A 21,711-nucleotide genomic window follows, 5' to 3' on the forward strand; every position below is an offset into this window, starting at 1 on the left:
TACTCATTAGATTTGACGGTACGATATGTCTTAATAAAGACTAAGTTCAATTTGAAGGTCATGTTTTAAGGACAAATTCAAATTTAGTGATTAGCCTATTATTTTCCAAGCTGTATTTTTGAGTGGTGCAACCATAGGGTGCAGCACTCCTATGCCCAGCTTTGTCCGTCCCTCCCTCCCTATGTCTGTCTGTATGTACAGTATGTATGTTTATGGTACCAACAGGGGGCGCTGTTGTACCACTCACTTCAGACAGGTCTGATTTCTTTTAACATAAATTGGGCTCCACCAACTGGCACCTTAACATAAATTGGGCTCCACCAAGTGGCTAAGACTAGAATTGTAAAAACTGAACAGAAATAAAAATTATTCAACCAAAGATATAAAATCAACAAAACCTTTAATTTATTTTAAGACATAATGTTCTCTTCTTTTGTTCTTGCATTGCTAAACCAATGTCAACAAAGATGTGCCCTTTCCCATTAAAAGTGAGGAATTCTGTAAAAGTTTAGGTGATAATCAATTAAAATGACATTAAATCACAGCATAGAATCAAACATATAAGGGAATAAACATTCTCATGCATTTGTGAAGAAAATAGGTAACACATTTCCTTCTCAGTCTAGGAGATGTTTTGACATGATGGACAGTACACTGTGTTTGATCTCAAGCTTCTCTAGTTGCTCCACATATTTCTGCATTGCGGACTGAGATTGCAGAGCAATGGGAACCCTTTGTCTGTTTTTCCACTTTGATGGAACATAAAAACTAAACGTTTTGAGGAGTATAAATCTGCGTAGTTATGACATATAGGTGGCTACTGTACAGTGTGTATTCACAAGACAAAACTGCATTGTCATCCACACTGGTAACCAGAGACCTTGTGTGTGTGCGTGCACAGGCACGCCAGTAAACATTTTTATATTCACTAGTGTTACAGTATAATCTATGGATCTGGATTACAGGTATGCCAATATGCTTGTATTGGATTTGCTAAAGTTAGGCATGTACTGAAACTAGATATATTTGCACTACCTTTGACCAATTTGATCAATATTAAGAGGTTAGTGAAGAAAAAGTCTCTTGTATTGAAAACAGTATAAATCCCGCTTAAAAAAATCAATTACTGTTACAAAATATGTCTTTGGGTCTTCTTCACCCAATATGGTTGTCTCAATGTTGGTCATTCAGAAAGTAAAACCAACATATTAATTATTAGAGACTATAATGTCAATGAATACCACAGCAGTCTTTGAACCAATGTCACCTAAATCTTTCAGCTATTGGCATCAAAGACATTGATAACTCTTCTAATATAATATGGAGAGATTTGAGGCCATTCAAATTGTTACATCAATTTGTAAACTCTCCGATGGTTTCGCTTACTATTCATACTGTATAAAAACTTGCATTTTAGCCCTGGCATACCAATTTTGGGCATGTCATAGCCTATATATATAGGCAAAAATAAAAAGGACTCGAAAAATAAGATTTTTCGAAAATAGCAGATCTACAACCTCACAATGTGGCGTGGTGTGACATATTGCGAGCTTGTAGATTGACTTTTGTGTGGTTAAGTGTTTAAAGAGATGTACTCATCTCTTTAAAAGTGGACTCGAATCAATCATGAGACAAATGAACACAGCTCGGAAAACAAGTTGCAAGTGAACTGGTTTACTTTGAGAGGGTGAATGAGCAATTCCTATCATTCATACAAAATGTATATTACTTTGAAGAAATGTGCAAACAAAGCATTTATAAAGGATGCCTAAACATGCTCTGTGATGCTGGCATCTGGAAAAATATACAGTTAGAAATATATACAAATCCAAAAGTAGCAAGTTTTACATACTCAGTGTGGGCATTAGCAAGAATTGCTTGCATAGTTAAGTGCATGCATAAGCAATTTATCATGCAAGAACAACTGCTGTGGTACATCTCATAAATGGCAATCTCTTTTCTCAGTCTAACATCAGTGCATTCAACATGGATCTGCTCTGTAGCGCGGATAAGCTAAATATATGCACAAGCCGTGATGTTACAGATATTATAAAGACGGAGAAGGATGGTTTTAGATTCAAACACACATACATAATGTGTATGTTATGTACATGTATGGTGTGTTCAATGAAGACATCCCAGGGAATTGTCTTTGAGTATCTTGGTTGTGTGTGTGTGTGTACAGTATGTGCAGTGGCTTCTGTTTTTTTGTTTTGTTTGACATAAACCCTGTGTTCATCTGAGAGGAATGTTTTGAGATGTCTGGCAGTCTGAACAAGTGGTTCCCCGTAAGGCTGTGTGCACCCGCAGTACCTAGTATCAGCAGCTGGGGGGCAGCAAAGGGGTGGCGTGGAGGTGGGTGGGGGAGTTTTGAGGGCAATCGACGGGCAATCAATAAACTGGAGAGTTCCATCCCACAGTGACACACATCCACCATTTGGAGAAAAGTGGGAACAACAAAAACAAAAAGGTTGATAGTACAAAGTGTATAAATTGTGACTGGATTGTACAAATTCTAAAAGTACAACAGGTAAAACAAAATAATAATTGTATAGATCAGAATAAGCTCTATTTAACAGATATGGAATGATTAACTTCTGGGAAAGCTTCTTTCTTTTTTCTAGGTGGATATATAATATGTTGGAGTGAAACTCTTCAATTATTACATTTAAAATACCATTACGAACCGTAGTCTTCAGACTTTTAACACCAGTAACGTGCTCCATTTTATACTTGGACTGGGCCTCACGACGACACGTCTCATCCCGGATGCACATAACAGTAAACGCTGCTTAAAGGTCATTGCACAAATACTACATCAAGGAGCATATTAAGATACGATTTAACATGTCAACCAACATGTGCAGTTAAGCAGGGTTACTTGTGTATTACACAATACAGGTATGTTCAGTGCTTAATAAATATCAAAATTGCATTATATAAATATAGCAACACCTGCCGTTATACAATTTAGAATAGACATAAATACATGACATAATGATTATCTGAGGCACTGATGTTTGCTTTTTAATACAAGGCTCCTAATTAAATCTCCCTGGCTCAGGAGAACTGTACTGTACTGTATGTTGGGGACATTTTTGGGAATCTTTAAATGGCGTGCCGCCTCAGCACATCGGAAAACAACCAGCAAACCACCTTTTGGTCACTGAGCGTTCGATGTTGACATATCTCCTCCCGCCCGTCATACCACCGGTCAGTCTTGTGCATGGCCACAGTTCCACCTCTACCGCAGTGGTTCCCAAAGTGGGGGTCCGTGGAAGCCCAGGGGGTCCCCCAGCTAAAATGATTGATAGTTATAGGAACCAGAAAAGAAAAGAACAGAACCTTACAGGTGTGTAAGTCTGAGAGTGTACACTCTAGTTATGGGGTCTGTGGTCTAATGCATACCAAATTGCGGGCGGGGGGTGGGGGGGGGGGGGTCCTTGAAATTTAAAAGGTTTGAGAACCACTGCTCTACTTGCACCGCTTCCCGAGACGCACCTTGCCACAGTATGCTACAGACAGAACCAGGCAGAAATGCTTATACTCAATATACTGTACATGTGTGGTCCGTAGGTTTATACAATACTATATAATATACTTCAAATTCAATGCAAACCATACAAAGTGCTTTGTTTAAATCCATTCCTAAATAACTATTAAACAAATTGGACAGTAAACTGTCCAATATGGCAGCTGGTAATAATTAACCAATTGAAAGCTATAGGTGCTTTGAACATTTCCTCTGACAAGAAAACCACTTCAATGGTTTGGAAACATCTTGGAGCTGCACTATGGATAGAATAGTTATCAGCCCTTCCAAGTCACTTTACTTGGACTTCTGGGTGGTCCGTGTACTGTTAATAGGGATCTTTCTAGACGGCATTGTCATCTTTTTAGCAGGCTCTTTCTTTGATGGATCTTTCCCATTGGTAGAGGCCTGCGCACTCTCTGTCTCTGCACAGGAAGACTTGGACTTGGCGGAGAGCAGCGAGGAGCGCTTAGCTGAAGCAGAAGCCTTGGACAGTTCCTTGTCTTTGGCTGCGGACGGATTAGTCTGGGCATCTGAAGATGTGTTCTGGGGCTTCTTGAGCGCTCCCTCTGCGACCCTCTCTCCGGGTGCATCTCCAACGCCATCCTCTGGACCACCTTTAGTTTCCGCTGCCCCAGATTTCACCCCATCAGTTGACTTGCGGGTCTCTTTCTGCCTCAGGGCAGTCTTGAAGAATGACAAGCCTTTGTCCTCGGTCTTACTATTTCTCCGAGGTCCTCTTGACGACGGGATAGCGTTCGCGGGCGAGACCCCGACACTCGAAGACCGAAGGCTGGTCAATGATGAGCTGCTACTGGAACTCCGGCCTCCCGCCCTGCTCTCTGCACCGCGGGCCGGCTTGCCCTCCACCCGGCTACCTTCTCCACTCCGAGCTGAACTAGCTCCATTCGTTCGAGAGGAGGAGCCCCCGTGGTTGACCTTCTTTTCAGACGCTGCATTGGTCCGCGAGGACTCTCGGCTGGCACTCCTGTCTGCTGCTTTAGTCCTGCTGGAGGCTGAGCTCTTCTCTCCCCCTCTGGGCGACAATCTCCTTGGAGGGCGTGAGTTTTGTGATCCTGGAGAACCACTTTTCCTCTGCTGTGCGGACTCAGGATGTAACGTCTCCTGGGATGGGGTTGGCCCTTTTTTCGAAGGAGTGGCCGTTTTCGAGGCCGCAGCCTTGCTAGTTTTAGGTGGTCCATCGCTTCTGTCTTTAGGGTTAGACGCTGTGGAAGCACTCCTAGCCTGTGCTCGGGACGGCGACTTGTCAATAGCAGGAGACGCACGCGATGGGGAGCTGGACGAGGTTGATGAGGTGGCAGGGCGCTTCTTGGGGCTCCTTTCAGACTCCAAAGAGGTCTTTGCGGAAGTCCTTCTTGCACCGGTGCTCTCGCTACCACCCCCACTCCGTTGTTTAGACTCCTTGGATGTTGCCCCATGTCCAGGGCTGCCCTTATCAGCAACAGTAGCTACGTTGTTGTTAACCCCAGACTGAACAGAGCTTCTCTGCTCTGCTTGGGACGCGGCCTTGGAACTACCCTGCTCCACCAGCCTCTTGCCACTTGGGTTACTCTCTAGGGCTGCCTTGCCCCCAGACAGTTTATCATTGAAGTAAGAGGGTGAGGCCTTGTCGTCGGCCTCTCCGATCCTCTCCAGTGTGGGGGAGGACGAGTGGGAGTCCAGGGAAAAGCGAGACGGAGAATTGGAGCGGCGTTGGAGCTTGGCAGAGATGGGCCAGGGGGGCTTGGTGCCATTCTCACTGAGTGCCAGGGGACTGGCCATGGAAGACCTGGATGATAATGGCTGCCTCTGCATGCCCCTCACCGCTGGCCGGGTGGAAAGGCCTGCTCGATAGAATAGCACATGTAACAAAATATGTATTCAGAACAATGTCAATGTGTCTGTCACAGTACAGAAAAAGACAATGTAGGATGTGTCTGTCACAGTAATGGGACAAAACTAAGTAAGATGTGTCTGTCACAGTGCAGAGAAAAAACCTATGTAAGACGTGTGTCACAGTACTGGGGGGAAAAAAACTAAGAAAGGTGGACTGTCCAGTGTCCACTCTCCTGAATGTAACGTACCGTCATCTTCGCTCCGGTCTGCAGTGAACTCGGCAGACTCTGAGAGGGAGGCCAGCGAGGTGCGTCTGGAGGAGCCAGATGAGGCCTGGCTGGGCGGACGGCTGCCCATCAGCCTGCTGATCCAGTGCTCACAGAGCGAGGAGCTGGTGGATCCTGAGGGCCACAACACAAGGTTCAACATGCAGAGGGCCTCCCACCAGCAGTGGTGGAAGAGGTACTCACTTTTTTTTTTTACTTAAGTAAAAGTATCAATACTGCAATGTAGAAATACTCCGTTACAAGTACTTTACTTGAGTAAACGTACAAAAGTAATGGTATCAAAGTGTACTTAAAGTACCAAAAGTAGAAAGTACTCATTATGCAGAATGTCCTGTTTCACAAGTTTTCAAATGTATAAAATGTATACAAATCTTTTGAAAATAGCAGATCTGAGCTTGTAAAACAAACCAAAAACAAGTACACAATAGGTCACACTACCTCCCACAGAGCTGTTAGCAGACCACGATGGTATTGTGGCGCGTCTTTGATAAAACAAGATGTAGGCAGTCTGCTTGCAAACGTCCTCATCAGATATGGATTGGACATCGCTATCATCAAAACAGTACCACTGCCCATCAATGGAGTTCTTACAGTGAGCTACAAGACAGAATGAAAATTACAATGAAACAACATTTTTTCTTTTATTTGTAATTATCCTTTGTTACCAGGGTAAAACCACATTGAGATTTTCATCTCTTTTTCAAGTGGGCCCTGGCAAAGAAGGCAGCATACATACGTAATTTCACAACAATTTAACAACATTAAAACAAAAACAAAAGATAGTAAAACAACAGTTTAAAACCAAAATCTGTCCATTGCAAACATGTGTACAATTTATTCATTAAAATGATCAATTCCAATGAGAGTATCTTTTTTTGTAATAGATTGAGAAAGAATGGTGCAGCACAGTGAATTTAGTTTTTCCAAATTCAGAAACAATAGTATGATGTCGCTGTCAGGCAGGAAACAACATACAGTATCTCCATATTCAAACTTTTTCTTTTTTTTTCCTTCTTTTTTTGTGGCTTTCACCTTTTTTATTTTATATTTTTTATAGAGGGACAGCACACTGCCAGACTCGGGCTACCGGCCAAGGTGCCTGGACCGCTGAGCCACGGCCCAAGCCCATATTCAAACTTTTCATGTTTATTCATAAAAGAATGCCCTATTTCATCATACTACACTGTCCCACAAAAGTAGTTTTTGACTAATATTAGTTAGTTACTGCGAGGGTGAGGTCTAGCCAACACCAACTGGGGACTCCTGGATCGCTGCCCTCCACAGTACTTTCCTATCTAGGTTCTTGAGCTCTACAGTGTTGTTAGCCAAGCTGTCGCGCCACAGGGCGTCTACGTAGGTGGTGCGCTTCTTTCCCCTCCTGGCTTTGCCCTGGGTTGGCTCCCATAGAGTCAATTTACTTGCCTCATTTTTTTAAGCAACAATTTTGGACATACAAGGTTTCCACCTGACAGTGACGATCAATGGATAGTGTCACCTGTATAATGGCCGCCCTGCATGGTCCCATGGTGGTTGCAGACAGCGTACAGGTCATACAGGTAGTCCTCGGGGTCACGGCCCATGCCGTAAGGTCGTCTCCATGGCGACCAGTGGGAGGGCAGACTCCAGCTGCTCTGGCTCCTCTTCACCATGTGGGGTGCCATGTCCATGCCGGTCAGCGGGAAGCGCACCATGTTCTGCATCTTCATCCGCCGGTCCCCATCCTGCATGAACATGGCATTATTATACAGCAGTGGTTCTCAAACGTTTTCATGTCAAGGACCACCAACTTGAGTGCTAGGGACTCCCAGAAGAGAGTCCCTAACTAACTGTTGCAGCCCTAGTTACTGTACAATACATGCTATGCACAGGAACATCCTCAGTGTTAACTCTGAGTGTTTTTAACACTGAGGATTCATGTACTGTGTATTGTACTAGTATACTATCACGTTGTTTAATCAGTATGTATAAGCTTAAAGATAAAAGGTAAAGACATACTATTAAACACAATCCCCCAATCCCCTTCTAGCCTCAGTCCCCTTCTTGCTTAATTGATTGATTGATGGATTGATTGCAGTTCTGCACGATATGTGCATTACTTGACTGGAATAACAAAGTACAGTTTACGTCCATTGTGCTCATTTATGCCTTAATCAGTACCTGTCGGAATCGCTTGAGGTGAAGTATGAGAATGTCCGGCAGGGTCCACAGGCTGAGCTTGATGCTGCCCTGTTGAAGCTGCTTACAATGCGGACAGCGCCATGCATCATCTGGAGCCAGCTGGAAGTATTGTGAACACAGCCGGGTTTAAACGCATCGTAGTACAGCATGTGGAAGTGAACATTACTGCAAAGAATACTACCCGGCATGCAAAGGAAAACTGCAGTTAGTATTCATATCAACACAAATGACAACCTTTGCTGTACAACCATACGATACAGTCATTCAATAATCCTATATAATAATAATATCTGGAGACTGATCTGAGTGTGCACCCAAACTACTTGACTAGACTGGTATGAATAGACTTGGGACAGCAACCGTGACTACATACAGATCCCATTTTTAAATTGAAGCTTAGGCTATATGGTAAGATACTGCCCCCTGTGGGATATTTCCAATGTCGTGTCCTTAGTTACTCCTGGTCCAACAGCCTGGGTGTGGTTCTGGACAGTCATAGTCAGCTGTCCTTCAGAACTTGCCTCACCAAGGAATCTGCCCTACTCCTTATGGACGCCTCCAGACTCGACTATTGCATGTCCCTCCTCACTGGCCTTCCAGCATGCTCACTAATGACTGGACTATTGCATGTCCCTCCTCACTGGCCTTCCAGCATGCTCACTAATGACTGGACTATTGCATGTCCTCCTCACTGGCCTTCCAGCATGCTCACTAATGACTGGACTATTGCATGTCCTCCTCACTGGCCTTCCAGCATGCTCACTAATGACTGGACTACAACCTCAAAACCTCAAATGTTCACGTCTCCCCTCTTTGTGTACCCTTCACTGGCTTCGGGTTGCTGCTCAACATTTTGTACAAAACACTGGTGATGGCCTACCATCCTGGCAATCAAGGGCATTGTATCCCCGTACGTACCTTCAGTAGTGTACATGATCCAAACCACAGCTTCCTGCTCACTTAGATCAGCTAACGCAGGACGTCTTGTTTGAACTTTAAACCCTAAAGCTCTCTGGCCAAAGCTCCATACATCCTAGACTCTTTTCCCTTCTGGCTCACAGGCTACTGTATGCACTACTATGCACTCTCTCTCTGGCTCTCCTATGTTGTGTATATGTATAGCTCCCTGATCCCATGGAGCACAATTTAGACTATTTGAAACAATAAAGCCTGGTACTACTGTTAGTGCTACTGTTCAGTCACGCCCGCCATTTCACTGCAGAGCCACCCTGACGACCAACAACCAATAAAACCATGGCAGTCCTTCTGGTCTATGGGTTCAGCGACCACGCCAACAGATCCCATAGCCTGTCACAAAAATGCAAATAAATAGCTTAAATATGAGAGAATTGGGGGGAAAAACAGCTTCCTCAATCCTTGCATAGTAGCATACTGTACGCCAATGGCTAAAATAATTCCCATGTGCGATGTCAGATCGACTGGTCCACCCACTGAGGAAAAAGATAAATGAGGACAGACAGACAGACACAGACACAGACACAGACACAGACACACACACACACACACACACACACACACACACACACACACACACACACACACACACACACACACACACACACACACAGAGTGAGTTTTCTTCATATATTGATATTGGATTGTAGGATATAATGAGCCAACCTGTTCCTCTTTGGTGTAGAGCTGAAAGCACTGGGCAACGGAGCAGGTCTGAGGCTGGAGGTGCAGGTCCTTCACCTGACGCACGCTCTCAGCATCTGGGATGTATTCATCCTCTGTCCGCTTGAAAAGACTGTGGAAGGAACGAGCACATGTTTGTGTTTATTTGTTTATTTAAACGGATGTCCATTCACTGATGCTTACTTATGTACAAAATTTGTACATAAGTATTTGACATTTAATGTCAAATACTGCAATGTAGAAATACTAGTACAAGTACGGAAGTCAAAATTTACTTGAGTAAAAGTACAAGAGTATTGGCATCAGAATGTACTTAAAGTACCAAAAGTAGAAAGTACTCATTATGCAGAATGTCCCATTTCAGAACTTTGCAAATATTTTGAAAACAGCAGATACAAGCTCACAATGTGTGGCATCGCAACACATTTTGAGCTTGTAGATTGGCTTTTTTCAAATGGCCAAAATGTATAGGGCTCAAAATCTACAAAGTAACTAGTAGAAAGTAACGTTTTCAAATAATTATAGTAGAGTACAAGTACAACAGTTGCCTCTGAGTATACTGAACATTGAAAATTATCCAGTAAAGTAAAGAAAAAAAGAAAAGAAAATAGCACAAAATTGTACTTGGGTACAGTACTTGAGTACTCAGTTGTTTCCACCACTGCACATGACAAACTAAACATGGACAATGGAACATCAATCAACCACTGAGACGGGTTACACTTAACCCATTTAGACCTGAGGACGCATCTGTGTCATATTATAGCTTTTAACCCATTTTGGGGTGTTTTAACTAAGCATTATGTTATACTTTAGCTATTGAAAAATAGCAGATCTACAAGCTCATAGCGCGCCACCGAGTGGCGCGCTATGAACTTGTAGGTCTGCTATTTTTGAAAAATCGTAAAAATGCGGCACAAATCTTTTAATATATATTCTTTCAAAGCGAACGTTTTTTTTATTTCGACGTCAGGCCTGAATGGGTTAAAGAAGTCATGATGCTTACTAGTCTTTTGTCTCCTTGTCCCATTCCACCACTATTTTGACATGAGGTGGCCCTCCGGGACCACAAGACTTGTATGCCCTGTTAAAACACAGAATTGTTATAATTACGTTACATTCTAGTCATAATATGCTCTCTCTCTCTCTAAGAGAATAAGAATGACTTACAATGAGGGCAAAAGCGGCGGCATTAATAAATAGACGATCCACAAGCAATAAGAACAAAAACAAATATTTAACCTAGCTAAAGAAATGTGATCACTGATGGAAAAAGTACTCGCATGTTTCAATTAGGTAAAAGTATCCCTAATACTGCAATATAGACATACTCCGTTACAAGTAAAAATCTGGAATTCAAAATGTACTTGAGTAAAAGTACAAAAGTATTGCCATCAAAATCTACATAAAAGTACCAAAAGAAAAAGTGCTCATTATGTAGAAATGTCCCATTTCAAGTTTTCAAATGCATAAAAACTTGAAAATAGCCGATCTACAATGTCACAATGCGTCACGATGCGACGCATTGGTCCAATGTTTTGTAATAATCAAAATCTATAAAGTATAGATCAAATAATTGTAGTGGGGTAAAAGTACAATATTACCTCTGAGATGTAGAGAAGTAAAGAAATTGGAAATACAAGTAATGTACAAATACTGTGCAGTACTTAAGTAAATGTATTTAGTTTCTTTCCACCACTGAGTATACCTCAGAGTTTGAGTCCATTGTTGGATGATTTAATTTGACTTCATAAACCACCACCACCACCACCACCGGTGAGACAATAGCCCCCTCTGCTGGTAGACAGTGACATTACCTTTCCACAGAAGGGTGGCAGAGAGGCTGCTCCTCTTGAGGCAGTAGATATGTGATCCCGACCACGCCCACCACACGCAAACTCAAGGGCCCCGCCTACAGACAGCCACGGAGAATTACACTTCAATAAACACATCGATAATATATTAGTTATTAGCTAGCTTGTCTCCTTCAAACATGTAGTACGTGGGTGCGTGAGTGTGTGCATGCATTCGTGTGCACCTGCACAAAGACTCCAGGGCGCAGGAGATGTTTCATCTTCTCCAGGATCTCTTTCTGAAGTACGTCCCAGGTCACCATACGCTCCAAATACAGTACAAACGGATTTCCAAACCTTCAACGATACATTTTAGATTGTTTATGTTCATTATTTCATTACTGATTTAGAAGGCATTTTTAGAATTGACCTCAGGCCTTGATGGGTTAAAGGTCCAACCCGGGATGTGTTGTGTGGTTGGGGTCTTACCTGCGTCCTTGCTGTCCAGCGCAGGCTCTGTTACACACCAACAGGACCACCTTATCGGCCTGGCCCTGGCCACTGTTCCTATTAGGACTCGGAGGTGGAGTTCCAGGATCTTGTGTTTGTGTTGATAGCCTGTTATTATCTGTCCCATACTTCAGGTTGTTCTGGTTCAGGTTGGCATGCGGACTCCCTGTAGGTAGTGCATACGCTGTACATTTATCAACAAAAGAAAACCGCGAAACAATGTTGAAAACCGTGAGTGCTTTCTTCCTACCAGAAATTCACCATAGTAAGTTTGTGTAATGGCTTCCGGTTTAAAGCATTTCTCTCTTGTTGATTCCTGTGTAATCTAATCTGGAGTCTCAGTCTGGCCTGATGTAAGTTAAACTGATTTCAGAGGAATCAGAATGTCAGATATACCTCCTCCTCCTCCTCGTTGTGAGCGGATCTGCTCTGGTCTGAATAACTCAGGTGTTTCAAAGGCAAAGATGGAGTCGCTCTCCTGGATGATCTCAAGGTCATCCTCGTCGTCGCAGAAGGAGCGGTGGAAGCCGTCATAGTACATCTCAGTCAGGACAATCTGAATAGAACCAGGGAACAGAAGCATGGCAGAGAAATACATGTCATCAAAAACGGATGGTATATAACCGCACAGAGAAGGAATGATCGGAAACGCTTGAAACATTTGAAATCCGTATGTAAATCCATAAAGTATGCGATTCGTTGAAAAGAATTAACTGCTAAAAATGTAATAAAGGTCTTGTGTAGGCTTATGTATAAAAGTGTAGACAATATGAAATGAAATGAAATGAAATCTATATTTACCCAGGGTATCTGGGCTAAGCTCAAGAACTTGTTTCCAGCCAGGCCCTGCTCATAGAACACATTTCATCGTAGTGGTTGATGCCTTGTTCAAGGGCATTTCAGCGGTGGTAATTTTAACGTGTCGGACGGCTGGTTCGAACTGGGAACCTTCCGGTATCTAGACCGCGCCGCTATCCGTTCGGCCACCGCTGCCACAATGAAACAGTATTCATTTTGAATCAAGCAAATACCACATACCCAATGGCTTTCACTGTGATTGAAAAGCCATGAAACACCAAAGAGGCAATATTTTATGGAGGGATAAAATATACCGCTTCACTGTACGTACTGTATGTAACAGAATTGTAAATTCTTCCACAGTTCACTGACATCCTTTTCCCGCCATTTGTATTATTTCATGGCTTTGGAGGCATTCACTTTAAATGACACGGTGCAGAAACTGAACTGGACTTGGAGTACAGGTTTATGGACTACTACAGGTCATGCGTTCCCGTGCTGTAGTCCATCCACCCTCAGACAACCTATTTGGGTTTGAAAACTTTACATTTTCATTAAAAGGATGGTTGTTCAATTAAAATACATTTAAACCAAACCAAGTAGCCTACTGGTCATTTAGATAAAAAAATAATCTATGTTAAATTTCAAAACATTTGTTGTTTTTTGTCCTTGTATTGTTGCTTCCTTTCTAAACTTAAACAACATGTGCCCTGAACACTGAAACCATTCGATGGTCTCTCGCAGTGTTGGGAAGAGGTGTGTTTTATGTCTCACAGGAAAATACACAATTATGACATAATCACCTATCGTAATTATTTGAGAGAATCGCAATTATTTATTATAATCGTTAGTCATAATCAAGTGTTCTTTCTCTTCCATGTTGAAAAATTTTCTTATCAGTATATTGTATTATGTGACACGTTATGAGCTTGTAGATAGTCTATTTCCACTATAATTTATTTCCGGAAAGTACTGTATTAAATATGTATATTATTTGTATATTTAGGTTATTTGTCAAATCTGCATCTGTGCAACTTAAAGCCAAACCTAAATGTTTTATTCTTATGTTCCAAACGCAATTAAATCATTAACTGCAAATTATTTGTGTGACATAAATCGTCATAAAATGGCATAATCTCGACAGCCCTACTACTTGGGGACAACAACAGTGTGTTGAACTTCGACATTCGTGATGCTAGAGACGTTTAGCACCAACATAAATGGTTGTCACCGACCGCACCTGTTGATTGGGGATTTTGGTCTCCTGTGCTACAGCCTGTCTCAGCCTGGACACGGTGCTGGACAGAGGCACTGCCACGCCCACTCTCATGCAGTGAGAGCACTTTCCTTGGTACACCACCGTCACGTACAAAGGCCTGTAAGGCAGGGAGAAATATGAAATAAAACAGCTGTTTTAATGTGACAACATTTTGAACAGCACTTCAAAGGTTTACAGACCTTCTTCCAATTTTAGCCTCTCCTTGACGGATCTAAGGGGAGCTCTTCAACAAGAGGTTTGACAACACTCTTTTGCAATCCATTTTAAACTCACTCACTCTCACAATGAATTAATGAGTTTCATTTCGAACATTATTTGAAAACTAACTAATACATTAAAAAACACTGAAACAAAAAACGACAACAAAAGAAACAACAATGTCTGAAAAGGAGTAAGATGAAGTATAAAACATATTAAACTCCTATACCAATGCAACATTCACTGGTAATTATTACTTTTCAACAGAATGTATTTACAGCAACCCAAGCATCTAGGAAAAACATGAAAATAGAACAAATAATAATAGAATAAAGTGCCCATCTGGGCACAGGTCTACACCAGGGCATGTCAGGTTGTGGCCTCCTGGTGGCGCTATAATAGGCCAATGTGAAAAGGGTGCCATTTCTTCTTACGCCTTGGATGGCAATTTGAGGCTTTTTGTTCCAAACGGGCCAATCCTGCAAACTTTGAAAGCCAATGTTAGCCAATTAGGATGGAATATGAAATATTGGACAGATCCGTCTTGAACACATGACTATAGAGATACTGTGTAACGATTGTGGGATTTTTGGACAGAATCTGGAGGAGTAACAACAAAAAAATGTGTTTTTCAAAAGTCAGCCCTCTGGTGGCGCTATAATTTGGGGCAGAGGTTGGCATCCAGGGATTTGGGGAAGAGGTTGGCATCCAGGGAGTGTGCGTTAAAAATGTGGCATCGACCGGGTTACCGGTGCCGGAGATTAGCTGGTAACACACGCACGCACACACGGACGGAGTGCAAAACATACTCTCTCCCCATGCCTTCGGCCTGGTGGAGACAATCTCAGCAATAACAGAAATAAAATCAATAAAACTGGTACTCTAACTAAAAACAAAGGCCCACGACGGGCTGGATTGCAGCAAAGGTGCTATGGACTTGTGACAGCCAGCTGTGTTGACCCCTCCTCGTCCAAGTACCTCCCAAATATATAATGCTTTTACACGCGCACGCACGCACGCACGCACGCACGCATGCACACACACACTCCTCACCGTGTGTAAGGTACTGGAATGGGCAGTGAGATGCAGAGGAAAGGATCAAACGTGTTGCTCTGTTTCTGGCAGTGAGGACAAGTCAAAGAGGACCTACATTGGAACAGAAATAAAAAAACATATCGAGAGAATCTCTGGCAATCTGGCAGTATAGCTATTTGGCGGTCCAGACCTTGGCCTAAGGTTTGGAGCCCCTAGTCTAGTTCGCTGTTCAAGAGGAATTGGCATAATGACTAAATTGGGGGAGAAGTGAATTACAGACACTGACCCCTCACGAAATACACACCAATGAAGTCTCTAACCTGTACTGTAGGTACATGAAGGTACAGTATGTGTATGGGAATGATTAAATCTAGCTTGCAGTCGAATGAGGCACAGTGACCATTAAGCTATTTAATAACGGTCAGCACCTTTTCCAACCACACCAGAAATAAAAACCCTGTCAGAGTGGGCTGGGATAAAATTATGATATCTACAAGATGGGGTATACTATACACAGAGACAGGTGCTTTGAAAAACCTTTGTAATATGATTCGCAGTGGTGGAAAGTACTGTACGTTTTTTCTAAGTACACTTTTTAGGTAGTTTTACTTCACTGGAGTATTTCTAATTTTCAATACTTTTACTACTACTCCACTACATCTCTGTGGCAAATATTGTACTTTTTACTCCACTACAATATTGAAAACTTGAGTTACTAGTTACTTGATTATGTCTGGAGTGCTTACAAAAGCACTCCAGACATATATTATAATCTTTGGCAATTTGAAAATAGCCCACAATGCTCACAATGCGTCGCAAAAGCGATACGTTGTGTTGTGAGCTTTCAAAGGATTTAAAAATAAATAAATTACATTTGAAAACGTGTGAAATGGGACCTTCTGCATAATGAGTACTTTTACTTTTGGTAGGCTATAAGCATATTTAGATGCCAATACTTTTGTACTTTTACTCAAGTAAATTTTGGATATCGAGCTTGTACGTTTAACAGACTATATCTACAATAGGCTATTGATGCTTTTACTTAAGTAAAACATTTGAGTACTTCTATGTTCTACTTCTTACCATCACTGCTGATTCGATATTCTTCAGGGGATCATGAAGGTTAAAACAATTACATGACAACCTTAGGAAACAGGAGTGCAGGAAGAGAGCTTCTCAAATTAGACCGGTAACATAATGATGAGGTTTCTGACCTGTGTTGAGCCTGAAACAGCTCCTGTACAAAGGAGGCAGGCGCTGGGAGAGATCCCTCAGGGACACTTTCTTCTTCTAGTGGAGGCTGGAGATATTCACACACATTTAAAACGTCCATTAGAAGGCATGTTGTGTTGAAAAAACGATGAAAAATCGTAGAGGTGCTCCGATCGACCGGCCACAGATCGTGATCTGCCGATATTCACTCCAAATGACTCGATCGGTGATCGGCAATTTACCTGATCTGGAGAAACTAATCTTTTATACCATTTAAGTATATAAAAGTCAATCAGATATATAGTATAATATAGTTTTCCATCTTTGTGAGTGTGACAGGCCTAAACATTCTCCCCTTCTTCCCCACAGGAACAGTTTTGACGTAATAATTTTGGAAATATAAACATTTCGTGAGAAAGACAATCAGTGATCGGGATCGGTCCTGATCGGAGAACCTATAGTGAACCTACTGTAGTATCGTGATTCGAATCGTATCGAGAGTTGAAAAAATACACAGGATCATAATGTATATAAGTATATACTGCACATATTGCAATTATATTATGAATATCAAATTATTCATACAATAATATCAGCACTGTATATACTGTACTTATTCAATGTTAAAATGTAGTCTTAGAAGATGCAAGGACATGGTTTACTTACGTATATTGCTGACTATAGACTTGTCCAGTATGATATACATCATTTTTACCTTCCTGGGGGGTCTGCTGTCGGGGTGGACGATGTTATTGAGATCTTCGTGAACTCTGTCCAGCAACCACAGGAGGAACTCCTGGGCGTCGTGTTGGGCATTGCCACGAAACTGGAGGGCACTCTTGGACACCACATTCTGGAGCACATAAGAGAACACAGCGGTACAGATCCATCAGATTCTAGTGAGCGGCTTCTGGAAACAGAAAGCATTTTCAAACTGGCACCATTTCTCTTCCTATCACAGTGAGCCTCGTCATGAAATATTCAGCAGGCTCTTTTTTCCCCCAGGATGCCACGGTCAGCGTTATTCCTGAAGGTTGGTGGTGGAGGTGATGGAGACGTGGGGTGGTGGTTGCGATGAAGAGCAGGCCTGGAGAGGCCTCGTCGACACACGAAATCGACGGCTTTACCATTAGCCACAGGCGGTTCAGCCTCGCAGGTCCATGCGCGCAGCGGGGCGGCAGTGAAGTCACCTCTACTCAGAGCAGGCCTATCAAATGTCAGGGAAGGTCAGAGACGCGAGGAGACTGAGCATTATGCGCCTCTGAGCTTTCCTCATGGGACACCGCTACTCTTCTTCAACCCATTACCAAGGCAAGACACACTTTGCGCAAAGTGTGGCGTACTTAAAGTGCAAGCATTCCATCCCAAGGCACAGAGAATACCTCTTTAACCACTTTAGACCTTTTATACTTTGGCTATTCTAAAATACGAAAAAGAGTTACAAGCTCACAACGACGATGCAACGTGGTGTTGTGAGATTGTAGATCAGCTTTTTTCCCTTAAAGAAAACTTGATTGATTTTCTTTTTGCCTATAATAATGCCCCAAGTGACGCCAAGTTGAAAATGGTTGAAAATGGTTAAGTGTTAAGTCAAGGTGGTGTTGTTTTTTATTAGTGTAAAGTGTGAGGCAAATGAGGGAAAAACTAAAGGGAAGCAGTTCTAGCACTATGTTCTGTGTGTCTATTTACAGTAGTTTACAGTCCAACCAAAAATAGTGTGACCTGCACATACAGTAGCTGCACGTGCACATGTATCCTCCACTGTTAATTATGATTGACAAAAGCCCAACCAATCCATTACAAATGGATTAATTTCATTGACATAGTTTGCTGTTAAATAACATACAATACGTGCACTGCAGATGCAAAAGATTTGCAAGCAACCTAGGAAAACAACAACCTTAAGTTCAGCCTTGTTAATTGCTTATTGTGACAATGATTATATTGATAGCATCCATCATTCAATAAGTCAATATAGGCTAATGTTGAATATACCAGTAAGTAAATGTTACATTATTGTTTCAGACAGGCACTAAAGTATTCTACTATTATTTAAAAATATATATAACTGTACGTTTTCATTTTATGTTAACACAGTAGTTGCCTTTTTCAAATTGGAAATGTATTTTGGGATAAAACTCATCTTGCCATATTTGCATGTGTAGATTATAAATGTAGTCAGTTTGGGTGGTACTTGAAAACTATGTTGCTCAAACCAAATGCTTCTGAGACCAAATGGATGTCTCATTCCCTTGTGTAATCACCACTGATGTATTCCTAATGAGCAGTGCTAAGTGCTTTCAATAAAGCCTGATATTGTGGACCTCGGCAATAAGCTATGGAGCTGCAAAGCAACCTCACATGCGGTCACTGGGAATCCTGTAATCTACACGAGCATCGGAAATGGCATGCTTCAGTGAACTTCAATTAACTGCATTTAAGTTTCTGATACAGGGTTTGGGTAGTGCAGCAAAGAAAAATCTATTGAATGAAGCACAAGCATTTTGTTTTTCACCAAATACCTTAAAGGGAGAGTTCACATTTTAACAAGTGCATCTGGGGGTCAGCGTGAATGGAACACATGTTCAGTCAGTCCAAAAACTTGCCTCAGTCCTATGGAGTTTCTTTAGGAAGACATTTTGCACACCTGAAATGCTTTTAACAAGTGCATACGGGGGAAAAGACACGAGTAAAGATGTCAATGCAAAGATAGTGTTGTGACTGAAAAGTTGTGCCTGCTAAGGCAATCACAGAGAAACGGTTTACAATACCATTGACATACAACAGCAATCAAAATGATCAAATCATGCCTCCATAGTCTCAAAATGATATACTGTATATGAATCGCAGATACAAATATGAAATGTCCCTTTAGCACTGTACTTCATATTCAGAGGGTGCATGTGCTTCATGTCTGATGCCAGCTCACACCCTGGAATTGAGGCCTCGCACTCTGAAGTGAATAATCTATATCAAATCGACAGATTGTACTCTGGCTGACAACCAAGGGGGGATGAAAGGGACAGAAATAGTAGCAGTGTCAGGAATAAGCAATGTTCAGTTCCCCTCTCCAATGTTTATTTTGAACCCATAAAATGGGACAAGAATCTGTCTAAAAGAAACAGGGAAACTACAGAGCCTAATCCCTGATGAAAAGTAACATTTTGTGAATGTGACAGACACCATTTGCAGTGCTGATGAAGACAATTGGGTTCCAAATGTTTTAAAATGTTGAATTGGGGCTATATACAGTAGACTAGACATGGTGTAGCTGAAGTGGATTATTTCCCCCAGCTGAATTTAATACTTCTGACATATTATATTACCAGTAAGTAAGTGCAGTAAAATCACTGTTAACACACCTGTTATACACATACATAGACCTGTATGTAAATGGACCCGTTATGGGCCTGTACTGTCAGAGTTACAAAAGGATAAATGAACACTCATGTGTACTGTATGCACAGTAACAGTATTAGCGGATAGGTCACTAGTGCAACTAGCTATGGTAATTGCATGCATTGATTGGTTATGGTTAGCTGGTTAAGTCTGGTGTGGGACAATGCATGGCCTAAATAATAATAATACAATATATATAATGATTGAAACAATATTCAATTTATTTTAACTGAAAAATAAAATAAGCAAATGTTTTTGCATGAGATTTATAGGCCTAATTGATATGAAAATGTAATTAGAAAACTTACAGAAATAATAATTAGCCAAAGTAGTCTACTTTCATTAGGTAGCACTGTTTTAGTGAAATCGCTTACAAAACCAGACCAGGCATTTATCTATAGGCCACCAATATCCGTGTGATCAACTGCTAACATTAGCCTAGAGGTGTAGCCTATGTTCTACAGGTATATTCCCAATCCTGCATGCAGGCTAGGCCTATTAGGCATGGCTACTTGGAGGAATAATGTTCAGTGTGTTTTATTGCAGTAAGCTACTGTACAGCTGAGCTGTGTGCATAAAATACAAAAGTCCAAATAAAATCAAGATAAAAATGCAATTGCAATAGGTCTATATAGACATAGGACATAGCAATAAAAAAGGAAATTAATATATGAATACCCATGTCATGGGGGAAAATATTGGGAGTTTTAATGTAATCCTATAATTCAAAGCAGGTGTGACACAGAACCCAGACCCAGTCCAATTAAATTGCAGCTGAAAACTGTGCGCACTCATAAACTTACCTTGAATTCTCGACTGTGTTGAGGGGTGTACTCGAAGGTCCACAGCGCTCGAACCAGACCCGACAGCTGTTCGGTGACTTCACCCGAGTCCTGCTGGCTGCTGGAGGCTTTCTTCTGCACCAGAACCCCGTTGGTCTTGGACTTGTCGGAGCCGTTGGACTTGTCGCTGTTGGTGGTCGCACCACCACCACCCTCTCCCCCGCGGAACTGCTCCAGGGCCAGGTATTCGGCGAAAAGCTCCGTGTTGCTCAGGCACTGCAGGATGGCGTTCATGAAGCAGGTGTTGCCGTGGTTCTTCAGCCCGGCGACACCCGGCACCTTGTCCCCGAAGAGGAACCCCCCGCAGTCGCTGTCATCGGAGGGGACGGACCCCCCGGTCGTCGTCGGGATGAAAGTTGCGTCGTCCTTCTTGTCGGCGGCGGCGTGCTCCTCCGTGCCGAAATGAGACAGTGTGGACAGAGTCCTCAGAACTCTGTTCATGAAGCTCCCCACGGAGCGGACGGAGCTCCTGCGGAACAGCTTCTTGCTGAAGGATTTCTTCTCCTTGTTGCTGGCAGCTTTCGACATGATGGTGGCTGATCCGACGGGTTTCCCCCAATTAGGCCTAATATTCCTGGACGGGTCCTCCTTTTTCAGAGCATCGCTCCTGCCATTCCCACTGGCGAGTCAAGTCAACCACGACACAGGGTTAACCGATGTTCAAACGTAGACCTAATAGAAGCATTGTTTAGCTAAAAAAAAAACACCACGAACAACAACAACAACCCTATGGCTCCAACAGCTCCGGAAGGAGGGGGGACCATAATATTATCATGACAGCACCACACGGGAACATAAAAGAGCCACGGAAATCAGCCCACTTGCAACACTGCGTCGGATTGCATAAACACGCTCCATGGAGAAAGCACCGGGGTAGTCCCGCTCTCACTCCCGCTCCAAGTGAATCATGTGGAATCATCTGGACCCGTCGGTCCAGCGAGAACATCAGGTGTCACATTAGGGTTACGCGAAAAATAATTAGCTCCCCTAGTTGACCATGAAAATAACGATTGTCGCATATCAACAGCAAATCACCATTTCAATCGAGATCCCAATGTGTCTCATGTTTTATTTATTAAACAAACCGCAGCTCCACCCTTTAGGATTTCGACGCTTTCAAAGTGCGTTTAACCGCGGTGGGAGCATGGCTGTT

General features: G+C 42.4%; 1 protein-coding gene across 1 annotated transcript; it reads right to left on the minus strand.

Moving 5' to 3' along the window:
- Nucleotides 1-1,670: 1,670 nt before the first annotated feature.
- LOC306916004 (ubiquitin carboxyl-terminal hydrolase 31-like) lies at nucleotides 1,671-21,086 on the minus strand (the record flags this gene model as incomplete). The annotated part of the gene is made up of 16 exons (XM_079493712.1): nucleotides 1,671-5,376; nucleotides 5,617-5,769; nucleotides 6,094-6,252; nucleotides 7,151-7,376; nucleotides 7,813-7,932; nucleotides 9,475-9,604; nucleotides 10,499-10,576; nucleotides 11,310-11,404; nucleotides 11,531-11,642; nucleotides 11,775-11,961; nucleotides 12,192-12,351; nucleotides 13,834-13,969; nucleotides 15,124-15,216; nucleotides 16,320-16,405; nucleotides 17,033-17,170; nucleotides 20,520-21,086. The coding sequence occupies 16 exons, from the start codon at nucleotides 21,084-21,086 to the stop codon at nucleotides 3,830-3,832; spliced, it is 3,987 nt and encodes a 1,328-aa protein (XP_079349838.1). The 3' UTR covers nucleotides 1,671-3,829.
- Between the last annotated feature and the right edge of the window lie 625 nt (nucleotides 21,087-21,711).

The sequence above is a fragment of the Electrona antarctica genome (genome assembly GCF_951216825.1).
Source record: "Electrona antarctica genome assembly, chromosome: 22".
Classification (NCBI taxonomy): domain Eukaryota; kingdom Metazoa; phylum Chordata; class Actinopteri; order Myctophiformes; family Myctophidae; genus Electrona; species Electrona antarctica.